At 44.0% G+C, this 17,385-nt stretch overlaps 1 protein-coding gene across 4 annotated transcripts; it reads left to right on the top strand.

Annotated features, from left to right (window-relative positions):
* Positions 1–5,560: 5,560 nt before the first annotated feature.
* Positions 5,561–14,232, top strand: LOC120660526 (probable helicase MAGATAMA 3). 4 transcript variants are annotated; one of them, XM_039939084.1, is made up of 22 exons: positions 5,573–6,281; positions 7,303–7,368; positions 7,621–7,762; positions 7,873–8,014; positions 8,148–8,287; positions 8,673–8,870; positions 8,983–9,180; positions 9,254–9,289; positions 9,603–9,688; positions 9,913–9,963; positions 10,603–10,711; positions 10,798–10,903; positions 11,122–11,219; positions 11,291–11,395; positions 11,468–11,560; positions 11,685–11,738; positions 12,239–12,297; positions 12,379–12,463; positions 12,550–12,909; positions 13,038–13,160; positions 13,562–13,648; positions 13,734–14,232. In XM_039939084.1, exons 3-22 carry the CDS (start codon positions 7,640–7,642, stop codon positions 13,953–13,955), a joined length of 2,475 nt encoding a protein of 824 aa, XP_039795018.1. In that variant the 5' UTR covers positions 5,573–6,281; positions 7,303–7,368; positions 7,621–7,639; the 3' UTR covers positions 13,956–14,232. The 4 variants fall into 4 exon arrangements, with proteins under 4 accessions (XP_039795019.1, XP_039795018.1, XP_039795015.1 ...); XM_039939081.1 differs by having other exon boundaries at positions 7,299–7,368; XM_039939083.1 differs by lacking the exon at positions 5,573–6,281 and adding an exon at positions 6,359–7,050 and having other exon boundaries at positions 7,299–7,368.
* The last annotated feature ends 3,153 nt before the right edge of the window (positions 14,233–17,385 follow it).

Here is a 17,385-nt window from a genome sequence, read left to right as displayed (position 1 = left end):
TTCCCTTCTCATCATTTGAGTTTCATGTCCTGCATGGTTAGTGAAATTCGGGGCTTCTCCCGACATGTGCTCTTTTAGGGTCATGAGCTTGACCAAGCGCAAAGCAAGATCAAGATTTGCAATTATTTGTAAACATATGCAACATAATCACATCCTCAATTAAATTTCATCAACAAGGCATGGTGTAATTAAATACAGCATGTGTTTCTTGCATAGCACGGAGCTCATTATTAGGTAGAGGTTCTTTAAGCATGAAATCAACATTCTCAAGAAACTCTAGCCTATCATGAAAAGAACAAGGCATAGAATTTAAACTTTCATTTCGACTATCGGTTCGAGCATGAGATTTTTAAAGATTATCAACAAAACCAATAGAAGCTTGAGAATTCAATGTATACCTTAGCCTCGGAGCTTTTTCATACTCATTGGAGTCGTGGTGCTTTGTGCGAGATGTCATCTTGATGCACTCTTCGTGGTCCGTCGTGGTTTGCTTCTCACGTCTCCATGTGTTGAATGTTGCGCTCTTGTAATCCGTCGTGGTTTGTTTGCAATATTTTCGTTTGTCGAAGGTCGACTGCTTGTGCCTTCATTTGCCAATGTCATTGGAGTTCTTCCTCTGCTCCAAGCCTCTGAATTTTATCATTTACGCTTGATGAAAGCATCTCCCAAGCTCCCCTTCATTGTTGTCATCGTCATCTTCTCTATCTTGTTCTCATCGCGTTGCTCCTGCCTCTTCTTTGTGGAATCTCTCCTGTATACTCAACAGAACATATACCAAAATATAGACCTATTGAAATGTTTATGAAATTACCTTTCCAACGAGTGGTCATTCATCTTAAACCGAGTCCAAACGAGAGAGTTATGCCTGTTTCATTTTTGGTGCTGCGTGCTGTCCAGAAATTTTCAGAGTGCGCAACCTTCAATGTTTTGGCGATACCCGCTTGTAGGAATATCCGATTGACTTGGTTCTTGATTCGTTGGAACGGGAACTTCGTGGAACTTTTGAATATCCAAAAATATGGTGCTATTTGCTTCTGAGTTCGAGCTGGACATTGATGAGAACAATATCTTCTTGTGAATTCATCCGAAGATGTCAATGATCTCGATCATGTGGTCTTTGGAGCGTAGTGTCGTGCGTCCCAAGGCTTCAAGGTCATCACCATTGATTACCAGCAAATATTACGGCTTCAATGATGTGTCTTCTCCATTGTTCTTGCTCTACCCAAGGTGTCGGGATTGGAAGATGCTCCTGTGCTTCGTGTTGATGATCCGAACAGTTTCCTTTCTTGATAGCATCACTCGATTAAAAGTATATCGAGCATCCCACTGGAGAAGATAGGTGGTGTCGTGGTTCTTCTAATCTTGTTGCCTCCAGCTTTGGTCAACTTCAAATCATCATCTTTGCGTACACAACCTTCCAATCATCCTTTGACATCGTCATCACCTTCTTCGTCGGTTGCTACTGCCTCTATCCTCGTTGAATTCCCCTTTATCTAGTGCAGAACATGTACCAAACTTCTGCTCCATTTCAAGGTGCATCAAATTATCTTTCCAACAAGTGGTCATTCGCCCCAATTGGACTCTGGATAAAGAAGTTATGCTTGTTTTATTACGGCGCTGCAATCTGTCCAGAGGGATTTCAGAACGCGCAGCGTTGAAAGATTTTACCATAACTCTTCACACCGATCTCCAAAGTTGACGGTTCTTGATCCATTGGAAAGAAGACTTGATGGAGCTTCAAAATAATCTATTATTTGCTGATGGTACTTCTCTGATCTTGGATGAAAAACTCATCACAACAATAACACTTCATAGATGATGATGATCGCACGATTTTCTTCGCGGGCATGCTTCATTCCTATTGCTTGAACAAACAATTATTTCCAAAAGCATTAGTATTTAAAATTAATTGACACGGCGGCGTACCTTATTTATCATCTTTTGCTTTGGGGAGTGGGGACTCGATAGCGGATGCTAGGCTACTAACAAAAGTTAGCACCAACCACTAAAGAGCGAATCTTGATGTTGTTGCCGTCATGTCGATGTGGACGTTGTCGATGTTCCATGTTGAGGCTCCTCGATCATCTTGTTGCCAATTGTTGAAATTTGTTGAAGTGGATTATAAACTTCTCGAAGTCCAAGTTTGGTGTCTAGCTTTTTCCACCTGCTTTCAAGGACACAAACAAGAAAACAAGGGTATATGCAATAATAAAAATTAGGGTTAGTCCAAAAAAACTAGATAGATCGCCCTAGGGTTCGAGTTGCCGATCCCCGGTAACGGCGCCAGAAAAGAATATTGATGCTCCTTAGCGCCCCAATTTATGTACCGCAAGCGCGCGGATCGTGATAGCTTTTCCCTTAGAGTATTACCCAAGGTTTATCAATCCGTGGATCGACAAAGAACTACTTAAGGTTTTCCATCTAATCTAACGGATCTATCCTAACATGAAACATGAATTGCACATATAGAATAAACCTTTAATAGATATGAGTGTTGTGTAAAGGTTGATATCATCCATGAACATAGGCGTAACCATAGCAAAACCAAAGACATAACTAGGCCTATCGTCATCTAGTTGTAGTTCAAGCTAACGAGCAAATAAATCATGCATCTCAATCAATAGCATCCTTAAATCAAAACTTCCAATCCAACCACTCGGGAACCCACCTACTCAGGCCACGCCCTGTCACGACGCTCCCTTTGGACAAAAGCACCCCGAAGCACGCTAGACGTGTCGAACCCCCTTGGGTAGATCCGGTATGAACTCCTAGCCACCATAGCTACAAGAACACCCCATGCAATCTATCTCGAGAATAGATCTAGGAATAAGCGCACCCAAGGCAAGAACGAAATCAAAAAGGAGAGAGGCATGATCGCTAATAGATTCGGAAGACATGATTATCATTACTCACATAATAGATGTGTTTGGATCATAACCACCGTGTGCACATCATCGATGAATCCAACTAGCTCATGAACTCCGCCATGGCACAGTCACGCAGGGAGGCCATGGCGGCTAGGGGCGACCTAAGCCATCTCCTAGACAACTTCAAAGACTTGCGGCGGCCGTCGTCTCCCTCCGGTCTTGGTCCTAGGTTTTCGTCAAGTTCTGGTTGGATGGATGCCGCGAGTTGAATAAGGTGCGAGCTATTTATGAGCCAAGGAAGCCACCAGTCGAAGGGGAGGCCGAACCGCCTCGGAAACGGGCTAGTCCGGCCGGCTCATGGGCCTAGGCCGGCCGGCCTACCCTCTTTCGGGCCCGCCTCGGTCTCATCTTTCGCGTGTAGACTCCTCGCATCTTCTAGAGTTTATGTCCTTCACGATTGCACACCTTTGGATGTCGTTATCTTGGAGATATCTTCGAGGAAAGGATAGGATAGGGAATCCTTCCTTAAATCTTCATTTGCTTTGCTTAATCCCGAAGTATCTTGATCTCATCTTCGTGGGCTTGGTCCTTTGGGCTCTCTTGGAGGATGGATGTGCATGAATGGGCTTCGAATGAACATGGGCTTTGGTCCTTCCTTTGGGCTTTGGCCTTCGTCTTTCTCTGTGTTACCGCTCGATTATGGGCCTCGTCATTTCATGCTCCAAAATAGGCCAAAAATCTACAAAAACGAAGTTCCTCCAAAATATATGTGCAAATGTGAAAATAACCAATAATTAGGCCGGGGTTAGGATGGTTAGTGATTTTGATATTAGTTTCATGCCATTATCAAGGATAAACAAGGGATAAAATGAGTACTTAAGGAGCGCCAATAGTAGGGTAAATTCGATTGGTGGAGTATGTGACGTTGGCGACCTGGCTTCTAATCAGACACGATTTGAAGTCCCGCAATCGTTACAGCGCTGCTCCGTTGCTTATCAACCAAGCACAATTTGATTGACCTCGCCAAGAAGGCTTTTTCTGCAAGCAAATCGAAGAACACAAGTAAGAAAGTAGAAACACGCAATCTGAAATTGTAAATATAAATGAAGTAAGGATAAATATGAGGTTCAAGAACTCAATTCCAAAGGACTAATCGACACAATGGAGGAGATCAAGAACGAGGGCCCTGATTCACTGTAAAAGGACTAATCGACACAGTTACAATGAACTATTCAGTTTAAACTCAAACAAAACCCTAAACCCTAATGTGGCGGTGGCTGCTGATTATGTGAGTGTTGGGGCATGCATAACCCCCTAGCCACGGCCATCATGGACCCCAACACGATACATGGGCCAACAGACCAAAAGATGGTGTTGCAGCAACTTGACAGATTCAGGACGTTCACTTGTTTCGACGATTCCCGTCGACTCCGAATGTATTTGGGCCTCAAACCAGTGCCATTGCAAGATCCTTAAAATTATCTTTCCATCCATATAAAGAGCATCCAAAACGGACTACGTATGCGGTCTGGGCATTGATTTTGGTGCGGGATGCTCCTGGACTCCGAAGCAGACTCGAACTCGACTTGGATTGGGCCTCCAACTCGGCTTGGCTGCCCTTGCTGGTCCACCACGCCTCCAAACTCCTCCCCAACGTCCTTGTCATCATCTCCACGGTTTTCTAACAATAATTAAATTATTAGGTAGTAATTTATTCTCAAATCCAGATGACAAATTTATTTGGAACGAGCTCACCTTATAATCAATGGTGGTATCCGAAGGTGTCGTGCCCTCATCACTTCCCCTGCGGCGCGCGGGGCCGCGAAGCCGGTATGCACGTGCAAAGGGCCACGCGCGGTAGTGTTCTGTGGAGCCGTGGCAACGGTGCGCAGTGTGGTGGCGTGTTGTGGTGGCGTGCAGGCGTGATGGAGCACGGGTCGCAAGTACGGATGCATTAGGTGCACATGTAATTTCATCCTATCTCTCTATTTCCCTTCGGCTGCATTCTAATCCTCCTCTCCATTTCTGTGTGATGCCATCTCTCGCTATTCCCCTGCGACTGCTTTACTCCAACGTATGCTAGAGTTTGGAAGATCTGCTTTACTCCGATGTACAAAACCCACATCGACACGCGTGATGTACGCGTGCAGTCAATTTTGACCTGCAATTGACTAGGAATAGTAAACATTAAATTCCGAGCTATAGGCTATCAAGCTGATAAGCACACATCAACAATCGACTAGAGGATAGCCGATTTAGTGATACAAGCTGCGTTTAAGCAACACAGACCGTCGCAACATTGATAAATAATAGTTACAACATCGAAAATCAGCGCTCGCAACATAAAAAAATTTATATAAAGAAATAATAATTACAGCATTGATACTTGTCTATTGCAATATAGGTCATAACATCTGATTTTTCTGCGTGCCAGATATCCTAATTCTACCATTACCGTTCACCTAATTAGCGTGTCAGCCCACCATGTGTCAAAGGTATTCAGACCTATTATTTTTGGTTAAATTTTTTGTATTTGTAGTTATTTCTCAAATATATGTAGTAAAAAATAAAAAATAAACAGCCTAATAGTACAAACGGGCTCGGGCAGCCCGGCCCACACCCGATCCCCACCCCGGCCCACCCCACTCACCCGCCCAAAGCCCCAGACCGCCCCCGCTCGGCTGCTCTGTGCGGAGACTCCCGATTCCTGCGGCAACCCTAGGGCTCTAGGAAGCGAGTTAAAAAAAAACCCTAGTTTAGGCGGCGGCGCGGCAGGCACGGCACGCCGGCACGGCCGCACGGTCCTGGGCACGGAAGGGGGCAGGAGCGGAGCCGCGGAGTCCTAGGGGCCGCGCCTCCGCGGGGCGCAGCGGCGCAGGCGACGACCGCAATCCGCAACGGCTGCAGGCTGCTCGGCCTCGGTAGTCGCCCTGCTCGGCGGGCGGCGGCCAGGCGCATGGCTGAGGTCGCAGGCCGCCGGCGACGGCGGGCGGCCAGCCGGGCGTACCCAGTAGGTGGGCCAGGTGGGCCGAGGCATACCTAAATTTTCAGCCCAAGGTCCAGCAAAGAAAAACTCCATAGCCTAGCTTCCTGGCGGACGTAACAGGCCAACGCATCGGTTTCCTGGCGGCTGCGTCGTCCGCCGTCCGCGGCGTCTCCGGCTCTTCGCGCGAGCGGCGAGCGCGTCGGGCGCTGCCTCCGGCCCTCCGCGGCTCCACCCGTCTGCCGTACGCCGCCACGGCGGACACCCTGCAGGCTGCAGCAGCCGCACGTTGCAGCACGCCGTCGTCGTTTGGCTTGGTTGTGTGGCGCCGGCGGACCGGCGGCGCTCCCTTTTCGCTGTCGCCGCAAGCACGACCTCTTCCCTCCACGGCTCCACCCCTCCAGGCCCCAGCTCCGCATCCAGTATTCCAGGTATGAAATTTCACAATATGTACTCCCTCCGTCCTAAAATAAATGCAATTCTAGGATCGAACACGTAAACTAATGTTAGGTGCAAATTACCAAATTGTTCCTTGTCTTTTGTAAGAAAAATCTAGACATTGGCTTGTCTTTTGTATGAGAAGTTTCCGAAGACTCTTGTCATTTGTGGTTACTAGGTCAAAGTTGCATTTTTTATGGTATAAATTTTGAACCATAGAATTGCATTTATTTTGGGACGGAGGGAGTAGAACCCTAAGAGCATCTCCAACGGATTACTCATACCTCATACTTTAAATATTCCCTCTCTCCATTACCAATAGTTACTTTTGTTTTTTAGGTAATGGTTGCTGCAGCAGATTACCAAAATCCAATCACCAATAATAGGGTAGAGGGGAAATCCCCTTCATTTAGGTGAGAGAGAGGTGTGTTTTGGTGATTGCCAAAAACTTATAGGTAATGTGGATCGGATTGGTAATCTGTTGGAGCACCTCCATCACCAGAATATCAATTTTTTGGTATTGGGGAGAGGGATGAGTAATCTGTTGGAGATGCTCTAACTACCTAATTGTATGTACCAGTCCGTGGCTAATTTTTTCTACAGTGATTGAACAATTGCAAATTAATGTAGCACATAGGAATTATTGATTCATGGGTCGATTAATTATTGATGGACTTTCATGAGACTTTGAGGTGGATGAAGATGATATAATTGAGACTTTCATGAAATCCAGAAACTGTAGGCCAGACAAGAAGTAGCATGGTAATAATTTGTTAACTTTGCTATGTAAGCTTCTTTTTCATTTGGACTTAATATGTTTGAACCATTTGTATTATAATTTATGGAACCTTGGTACTTAATTGTTGAATTTAAGATATGCAATGTTATTTACCGAATTTTAAGGGTTTTTTAATGAATTATATAAGATATATATATCATTTGTATATGGACACTATACCGAATTGCAAGTGAAGAAAAATATCACGACATACCCTTTCCTCAAATCCTAGGTAGGCCACTGAGCCGGGCAGCCGGCATCCGGCGACTAGGGAGCGGCGCTGCGTGTGGTGGTCAGAAAAGGTTGGTGCTTTTGGTGAACAAAGGGAGAGGAAAAGAAATGAAATTATGCTGATTGTTTAAACAGAATGATTGGAGCAATAAAATGATGCATTGATACTTGCATGTAGCTGTCTGTTTAATTGTTGTTTTGTTGTTTGCTAGTCAGCTAGTATCATAAATTGTGTATATGTAGTTATGTACATCCTAAATATAATGCAGATGCATTATCATAATGAGAAATATTTCTGAAACTCGGTTGCTTGTATTGTGGAGAAATCCGGCGCCACCCCCAATGGCTGTGGAGAAATCCGGCGGCGCTGCTGCAGCCTCCTCCACCTCCGCCACATCCACCTTGGACCGCTTCCAGAAGATCGTCCTCAGCTGGGACTACCTCCGCCTCGTCGCCGAATCCAAGGTACACGCATCGACCCTGCCCACATCCGCCTGCCCACCAGCCGCACCATCCCGTAAGACCGTAACCAAAAACTTCCCCACAACCTTAACCCTCTCCGGCTCGGGGTACAGGGCAGCAAGCAGGGGAAGGGGCTGCAGCGCGTGAAGGACACGTACGAGTCGGTGTCCGAATACCTTAGTGTCTTCGAGCCACTGATCTTCGAGGAGGTCAAGGCGCAGATCGTCCAGGGACGCAGCAACGAGGAGGAAGGAGGTGAGGGAGCTCGCGCCCGTGTTTGGGCTGCGCTTCTCCCTTGCTGCAGCGCGTTGATTGCTCTGATTTTGCTGGTGTGGTTGTCAATTCGGATTTTTTTATTCGTGCTTTTGCCTCGTGTGGGTGTATGCAGATGCTGCGTTGGACTGGCAGAGGGTGGCAGTGGGGTTGTGCGCGGAGTCCGAAGGGTTCCACAAGTTCTCCATGGCGGTGGAGAACGAATTTCGGGAAACTGTGTCGGAGAATGACCTACTGCTGCTCTCCAAAGAGAAAGTAAGTGCTGTGCAAGTAATTTACAGCTTGTCCTGATATCCAAGTATCAAGGTACTGACTACTAAAAATTTGATGGGACAGAATGTCTCAAAAGTCAAATGCCAACTATTTTGTTCTCGATCTAGTCAAAACTATTGTTTGGTAGGTGGCTACATGTATAATAGTTGAAAATTGTAACCCAGACAATCTCTAGATTTGTGTTTCTTAGGGGCCATGCTACCTTTAGGTACTTAGTTCTTACCTTTTGGGCCATTTTTTCTTGGAACAGAGCAAATGTGCCATAAGTTATGTGCAGTAATTACTTAAATTATTCAATCTGGTGAGTTGAGTTGCCGAGTAAGTATTATACTCATATGATAAACTGGTTGTACCTGCACTTTTGTAGTTTGAGGAGGGAGTGACCCCTACTGCATACGCCTTTGCGTTGGTGGAACAGCGCAGTGGTAGCGCAAATATTTCTCTTAGAGCTTTTGTGGCAGGCGAAATTGAAAATCTGAATGTTTCCAAGCCTGTGGATTCTCGAAGACTGAAGCGTTTTGCTTCCATTTTGGCAGCTGAGAGCAGCACCCTGTGGATATTGAAGGTGACACTCAATTTGTTCTAAGTCAAGCACCAGAGTTTTTATGCTGGCATTGTTTATTGACATCGTGTACTACTTTATAGTTGATATGGCATTTTCTGGTCAAAATTTTCAGGTCTGCAGTTTGTCAACTATAATGCGGGAGTTCACAGCTATGCATTCTGTAGCTTGTCTTCCTTTTAAGGATTTGATTCTTTCAGCTGCTGAGAAGCATAAGGATATTGATGATCAAAGCCGTGCATGGAATGTCCCTCAGCCACTTATGGATCACCTCAAAGCGAATCTTAATGATTCACAACTAGAGGCAGTCAATGTGAGCATCCTTTTTGTGTATTTTGGTATTGTTGATATGTCTATTGTATCTGATAGATTACTGTATTCTCTAGGCAGGTCTTTCACGCAGATCCTTTGTTCTTATTCAGGTTTGTTATTTGTTCACTACTACCATTAATTTGCATTGTTATTGTTTACCTACCTTGGTTAATTATCTGAATGTACTGCAAATATCTTAGCAGTTTTTTTTCCAAACCGAGGACACCCACATTTCCATTACGTAATGGAAATACCAGACGTTCATACAACCTTAGCAGTTTTTTAGATATATGTTTTTGTTTAGAAGGCTATGCAGATCCAACACATCACACTACTTCGAGTTTTTCCCCCTCAAACACACTAAAAAGTTATGAAAAATGTGTGATTTTCTGATTTTATGTTCTTGTAACTGTTTATTTGCAGGGTCCTCCAGGAACTGGAAAGACACAAACTATCCTTGGACTTCTCAGTGCTGTTCTCCATTCTGCCCCTGCAAGAATGAAGACAAAGTAGTAACTTCGCTTGTTTATCCTTTTTCAGTGTATCGAATAGTAATTCTATTTTCGAGGATAGAAAATCAACATGTTTATCAGATATGAGATTAGATAGAACGGAAGCAAAAAGTTTTGACTGCATTTTGCAGAAGCCTATCCGTCATTTTTCCCTTCCACATTCTTTGTCTATAGCTAAACTTGGCACATGCATCTCATATGCTTCTGATTCTGTAATGCAGAGGAGGATTTGACGTTCAAAAGCATGGACCAGAGCTGGACATTGATGGCAAGTATGTTGAAAATTGCAGATCTCCTAGTTAGTTTCTATCATATTTATTTTGACTTTTGGCATGTAAATTGGGAGCATAAAAAGCTGAGTAAGAATGTGTAACAGCATCAAAATTATGAGTTATTCCTTGCAGTTTTGGAATGCTGCCTTTAACCGATTTTTCTTATAGATCTTCATGGTTTATTTAGTTACTACTAATTTCTTAGTTCTTGACATTTGTCTTATTCCTTGGATATCTTAAATCCACCAAATGGCATGACTACTGTTACTTTACATATGGCAGCATCTATTGTGACCATCTGTAATATCTACCTGGTGCTATGTGGAAACTGATAAGAATATGATTTTTCAGTGTAATACCTGATTTTTCTTATAGATCTGCATGGTTTATTTAGTTACTACAAATTTCTTAGTTCTTGACATTTGTCTTATTCCTTGGATATCTGAAATCCACCAAACGGCATGACTGCTGTTATTTTACATATGGCACCATCTATTGTAACCATCTGTAATATCTACCTGGTGCTATGTGGAAACTGATAAGAATATGATTTTTCAGTGTAATACCGGTTCCAAATTTACATGCACAATGCTACTGGAAGTTTTTGTTGGCACTAATATTGTGGATTTTACATGGCAGGTATGCACACTGGGTAAAAGCATCTCCTTGGTTATTTGGTGCAAATCCTAGAGATTTGATTATGCCTGTTGATGGTGATGATGGTTTTTACCCCACTGGAAATGAACTGGTACTCTTCTGTATTGTGTACTTGCTAAATTTGGACCTGATGTATTGATTAGTTTACCCCTTACAAGGCAAAACATTTGTCTATAGAAACCTGAAGTTGTTAGTTCCAGTCGCAAGTATCGGGCCCATGTCTTGGTCTGTGCTCCATCCAACTCAGCACTTGATGAGATTGTGTTACGTGTTCTTAACACAGGTAAAGGTTTCATTGCTAAGTAATCCGATGCAGATGCTATGTTGTATGCTCCCATAACTTCTTTTTTCTTTTTGCATCTTATGCATTTTTTCACTAAGCAAACTGGACCTTTTCAGACTTATGGTATCATTACCATGCATCATTGTTTGCTCACCAAAAAAATCATTAGGATGCATCATGAGAAAATTAAGAAATAAAAATAATGCCTTTTTTTCCAGGAATCCGAGATGAAAATAACAACACCTACAACCCTAAAATTGTGCGCATCGGAGTGAAGGTGCATCATTCTGTTAAAGCAGTTTCTATGGATTACCTGGTACGTGATTTAAGCTGCAAAGCATTTTCTATCTAACTTCTATCAACTACAATGAGTTCATACCTTTGCAGATACAACAAAAACTTTCTGGTGTAGATCGCACGTTAGATGGTGGGAGACGAGGAGCTGGCGAATATGATCGGATTAGAGCGTCAATACTGGACAAAGCTGCCATTGTACGTCATCTGCTATTATAGTAGCTGAGTTTATCTATTATAATTTGTTCTCATTGCAAGCAAAATTTGTAGGTATTTTCCACTCTGAGTTTCAGTGGATCGTCAATTTTCAGTAGGATGAGCCGCGCTTTTGATGTTGTTATAATTGACGAAGCTGCACAAGCTGTGAGGATATCTTTTAAACATTGCTTTTATTATGGAACATTTATATTACCATCTGGGATATTGGCATATTCTCTATGCCTCTATTTTAATTAATATTTCTGAACTTTAACTTATTGTTTTTCAGGTGGAACCTGCAACTCTTATACCTTTGGTCCATGGGTGCAGACAAATTTTTCTTGTATGTTGGAATTTTCGCATTTGTTCCACACGTTCTTTCTTTTGTTCCAACATTTCACTTTCGCTTGTGCAATATGTATATTATTCATTCGTATAGTACCTTATCATATGATAGAAGTCGGGCACATGATATTTTGAATATTTCCTCTTCTCAGGGTTGTAGTACATATAGAAACTTTTGTCTGTCTGGGCTTGTCCCAGCATCATGCTTTCATTTCTTGGAGTGCGTGTGTGTCCAGTCTCACCACAACAGCAACAACAACATAGCCTTTTTTCCCAAGCAAGTTGGGGTAGGCTAGAGATGAAACCCAAAAGAAACAAAGGTCACGGTTCAGGCACATTGATACCAAGTTTCCAGCCACATTGGTGTCCAGTCTCACCATTTCACTCAATTTCTGTCACTCAAAAAGTGTTCTTTTAGTAACTTGGTTGATGAATGCATTGACTAGCTTTTGTTAGTGATTCACTATAGCATTTACTATCTCCTAATATCCTAATCAGGTTGGCGACCCAGTTCAGTTGCCCGCAACAGTCATTTCATCCACTGCTCAAAAATTGGGGTAAGACGATCCTTATTTCTTTATACTGGTCCAATTGTTCAGGTGCTGTAATTGCTAAGATTATGTTCGTTTATCTGTTAGATATGGAACAAGCTTGTTCAAAAGATTTCAAGGTGCTGGTTTTCCGGTGCAAATGCTTAAAATTCAGTATCGCATGCATCCAGAGGTAAATTTCCCATCCTCAGTGGAACGTATCGCATGCTCAGTCTTTCTTAAGCTGATTGTTGTAATCCATTATACAATCCAAAACAGATTAGTATCTTCCCTTCAAAAGAATTTTATGAAGGAGCGCTACAAGATGGAGAGGGTCTCAGGAAAAAACGCCCATGGCATTCCTACACCTGCTTCGGACCATTTTGTTTCTTTGATGTTGATGGTGTTGAAGCGCAGCCACCTGGAAGTGGTTCTTGGGTGAATCAAGATGAAGTGGAATTTATAACTCTCCTATATCACCAATTGGCAATGCGCTATCCAGAACTCAAATCTAGTTCTGAAGTGGCTGTTATATCACCGTACAGGCAACAGATGAAACTATTGAAGGATAATTTTCGGTTGACCTTTGGGGATCAATCAAAGGAAGTGATAGATGTAAACACTGTTGATGGGTTCCAGGTAACAAGCTCATTTTACGAAATCGCCTGAAAAAAGCTCATGTTACGAATGAAATTTCTTTACAAATCAGCTGAATGCCTCCTTATATACAAGTATTGGTAGTGATGTATCTCACTGCTTGTATGTAGGGCCGTGAAAGAGAGGTAGTCATTTTTACCTGTGTAAGATGCAACAAGGAGCAAAAAATTGGGTTTGTTTCTGATTTTCAGCGAATGAATGTTGCCATCACGAGGGCAAGGTCTGCTGTACTGGTAAGTGCCTCTTCTCCAAGCTTCAAACTTTCTTCTTTAATATTTCGTTTTGCATCATCTGCAGACGGCAGTAGCATCAGCACCATCTTATGCATGATACTCAATTACTCATGGCATATATGCACTTATGGTCTCAACTAAGACATAGTAGTAGGTTATAAATTCAATAATTAAGGAGCTATGTGGCCTAACAAGATGTATACAGAATAGTCAAGATTCTCTTGCATGCATTCATACATGCAAAAGCAGATATGCTTGTTCAAGGATGCTGTTTAATGTTGATGGTTGCATCCATCTACATGATTTAGCTGACATTTAGAAACCAACTTTCTTTTCACATGTCTTGTTTTATGCACTTTTTCGTTTACTTGTGAATCCAAATATCAATCTGCATACTGCAGGTTGTAGGTTCCGCTTCAACACTGCAGAAAGATGAACACTGGGACAATCTTGTCGAGAGTGCCAAAGAGCGAAAGAGCTACTTCAAGGTGAGATTGTTATTGCTTCTGTGTTGTTTCTTCGCTTGAAAGAGCAAAGCATCTGGGATGAATCCAAACGGTGCACATCTTGCAGGTCCCAAAGCCATTCAGCGCATTCTTTGCCGAGGATAACCTGAAGACCATGGTGGTGCAAAAGGATCCTCCTGTAGGGCTGAAAGCTGAAGCGCTGGAGGCGATGAATGAAGAAGCGCACAGGCAGGGCTTCATGAATGTGGATGCTGCCGACGACCAAGCAGATGCAGGGGATGACGACGACGCTGCCATGGATGTTGATGATGGAGGTGGCGACGACTGATTGTAGGATGCCGTGTGAGCTGTGGCCCCTGGGTACAGCAGTTGTATTAGTGAACTGGTACATATAGAGGATTAGGGTTCCATGGGTGGAAACATGGAGGTTGCTGAGGCTAAAACACAGAAATTTCGAGCAGCTATTCTTTTCCTCTTACCAATTTTGGGAGGAGATGTCCGGGATGCCTAAAGTTACACAACCAACATTACTTGTTAAACCAGTTTATGGCCCGTTGCAACGGGGACATTCATCACATATGTGGAGGAAAGATTCCTAGCAATAAGTTTAAATGATGTTAGCAATGATCGACTATTCAACTCAGTCAAACACACTTAGACTCGAATTACAACATATGCAGACGGATGGAGGCGAGCAGACGGGGTGGGCAGGGGGTGTCTCCGGGTGGGGAGTGAGAGCCGGGGTCGGTTGGAAGAGGGTGGATGGAGGACTCGCCCGCCTGTGGTTCTGGGGTGGGAGCGAAGACACTGTCACCTTTTTAGCAGTAGACATGAAATATATAAACCGTTGCCGTCACGTAAGTCAAGTTCAACTAATACTGGATAGATATACTTAGGTGCAAGTAGGTTTATGGATTATATCGGGGTGCTTAAAAAAATATGCAAAACCCAGAAAGATACAAGGCGTTAGGTAGCCACACTCATTCTTCTCTATATTCATCCTCTAAAAAGAATATTATATTCTAGTCATCAAGATTCTCTCTTTTATACTATATTCCTCTGCATCCATCTATCCTCTAAATCTCTACTCTATACCAACTACCAAAGGTGAGGTCCATGTGTCAGTTTTTTTCTCCTTTTTCCCTCACTCCCACCCATTTTTTCTCTCTCCTCCCCCTCTCTTCTCCCGGTCGACCTCCCTCCCCCATTCCCTCTCTTCTCTCCCTCTCTCCTAGCTCCTCCGCCCGTCCCACCCCTTCCCCCACCAGCGTCGGCCTTCCCAAGCTTGCCGGCGGCGTCAGGCGAGGAGCGACGTCATCCTCCCTCCCAATGCGGCTAGATTCAATCCCGCCATGGCACTCCGTGTGCCGAGATCTCTCTTGGCGGATCTCGAGCTCGGCGGCATATGCCCCTCCCTACTCCCTAGCGGCGGCGGTGGTGAAAGGACCACAGAGTCGCCTAGAGTGGGGGAGGGGGGGGGGTGAATAGGCGATTATAAAAATTCTGCAAATTACAATACTTAATGCAGATGTCATCACATTGAACGATCAGACCGGTCAGTCATACCAGTCAAACCGGTCTAACACTTAGACTGCCGAACAAATAGGCCAACCGGTCAGACCAGTTGGTATGACCTGTCAGACCAGCCCAGTGCAGAACCTGCCCAAAATCAGAGTTCTTCCCTCCTCGAGGTCTAGCACAAATGTAACTTGGTGTAGTGCCTCTGTAGGTTATGTTAAATATATTTCAAGTCCCTACACACACAGAGAAACAACACAACCAAGTAGATTGAGCGGAAGCACAAAGTAAAGCTAGAGAACAAAGTTGTGAGGCAAACCACAAAGGAGGCACAATAATTTGTTTCCCAAAGTTCAGATTTATCAAAGTGAATCCTACGTTTCCGTTGAGGAACTCGTCGGGTGTGAGTCTCTTTCAACTCGGTCCCTTGAGTTGGGTCTTTTTCAATCACTCATCCTTTCCACTATCTTGATCCTTTCCACCAAGATGGTAAGATCACGCCCACACAAACTTGCCGCTGATCACCGCATTGTTGGGAGCTAGCCGGCAACGCCTAGCTGTCTAGGAGGCAAGCCTCCAAGAGTAACAAATGTCACAAAGATTTCTTGACACCGATCTCAAGTGCTCAAGCTATGGATGCTCTATGCAGCCCAAATTCGAGCTCTCACAAGTTACACTTGCTCACACACACTCAATCTCTCAACACAACCAAATGATATGCAATCTAGTTAGCACAACTCACAAAGAGTGTTGGGGAGAGGTAGTTGGTCATGAAAATGCTTCAAGAAGCTCAAGAAAAGCCAGGGAACCAACAGCCCACGCAAGAGAGGGCCAAGAGGTATACATATCCAACTTCCAAAAATAAGACGTTTGAACTATCAGAGCAGACCGGTCAGACCGGCCTGGCCAAAACTAGCCGTTATGCCCTGGATCGATCAGACCGGTCAGGGCCAGATTTCATTAGTTAACCCAAGGACCGGTCAGACCGCCCCGTGACCGGTCAGATCAGTCTGGGCCAGAGGAGCCCAAACCCAATTTAAGGTGTCTCACTGGGTCCACTAAACTAACACTTGATCATCCAAGTAACATGGAGTTAGTTCATAGGGGTTTTCTCTCAGAATTCTCACTTGGATGACCTATGAGCACTTTTGAGCGTGTCAATCAGCCAATGTTGCATCCCTTTTGGTAGTACGACATACCTATAGTCAAGATAAAATATAAATCACTCTTTATTCACTTGAGCTCTGAAACACTTCATCTTTGCCATACTTTTTGACTTTGACAACCTTGGAATCTTAACATTGCATTTTCTTTACTTGAGCAAATCCATACTTGAGCTAATGACTTAGCATTTCCCATCTCGTTCTCAAATCTGTCCTTGGAAGCTTAAGTCACACCATAAAATATTTGATGCATTGCATTGCTTATCCTAATGAGGCCTAGACATGGTACTTCAAATACCCCACAGACACTAGCCACTTCACCCTAGCAATTCGCACATGATAAGCCGTCGCTCACCAAAGTTTGCTTAGTCCCTCATACTAGTCATCTCGGTTGGTTTCTTCACCACTTGCCTTCACCTTATTGAATTAAGCTTTGCACATCAACAATTAATTCCACTATTCATTCTCATATCTTCATGTCTTTGTCTTTGTGTTGTAATCATATGAATCCTTTGATCCTTTGTACAAATAACTCTTTAGAAATCATATTTGATCAATGCATGAACACTTGTTTCTATTTTCCATCACACTATGCTTGCCTTTCAACAATATTTGCCTTTTTTTGATTCTTTATCACATGAGCCAATGACTATAATTGATTTATAAGTAAATCCCTGCTAATGATAACTTCAACAAAATCATTAGTCATTTAATCATGTTGTCATTCAACTCACCAAAACCCATTAGGAGCCTAGATGCACTTTCAGACGGCCCCTCTCTCCTCACTCCACGGTGGTGGCGGCCCCTCCCTCCTCTCTCCATGACGGCGGCCCATACCTCCTTCCTCTGAGGCGGCAGCCCATCCCTCCTCCCTCCCACCTCCCTCCGGCCGGGTGCTTGCCGGCCATCTCCGTTTGCTTGCCGGACCATGGAGGTGCGGACTCCCTCCTCCCTCCATGGCGGACATTGAGCTCGGTCTGCCGCCGGCGACCTCGAGCTCGGTCCGCCGCCACCAAGCAGATCCCCGCTGTGGAGTAGCGGGGGTGGAGGCGAGCAGGGCGAACGCGCAACGGCGTT

This window comes from Panicum virgatum, chromosome 2N, assembly GCF_016808335.1.
Source record: "Panicum virgatum strain AP13 chromosome 2N, P.virgatum_v5, whole genome shotgun sequence".
Taxonomy (NCBI): Eukaryota; Viridiplantae; Streptophyta; class Magnoliopsida; order Poales; family Poaceae; genus Panicum; species Panicum virgatum.
The sequence above is the reverse complement of the archived record's forward strand: the minus strand, read 5'-3'. Positions and strand labels throughout refer to the sequence as shown.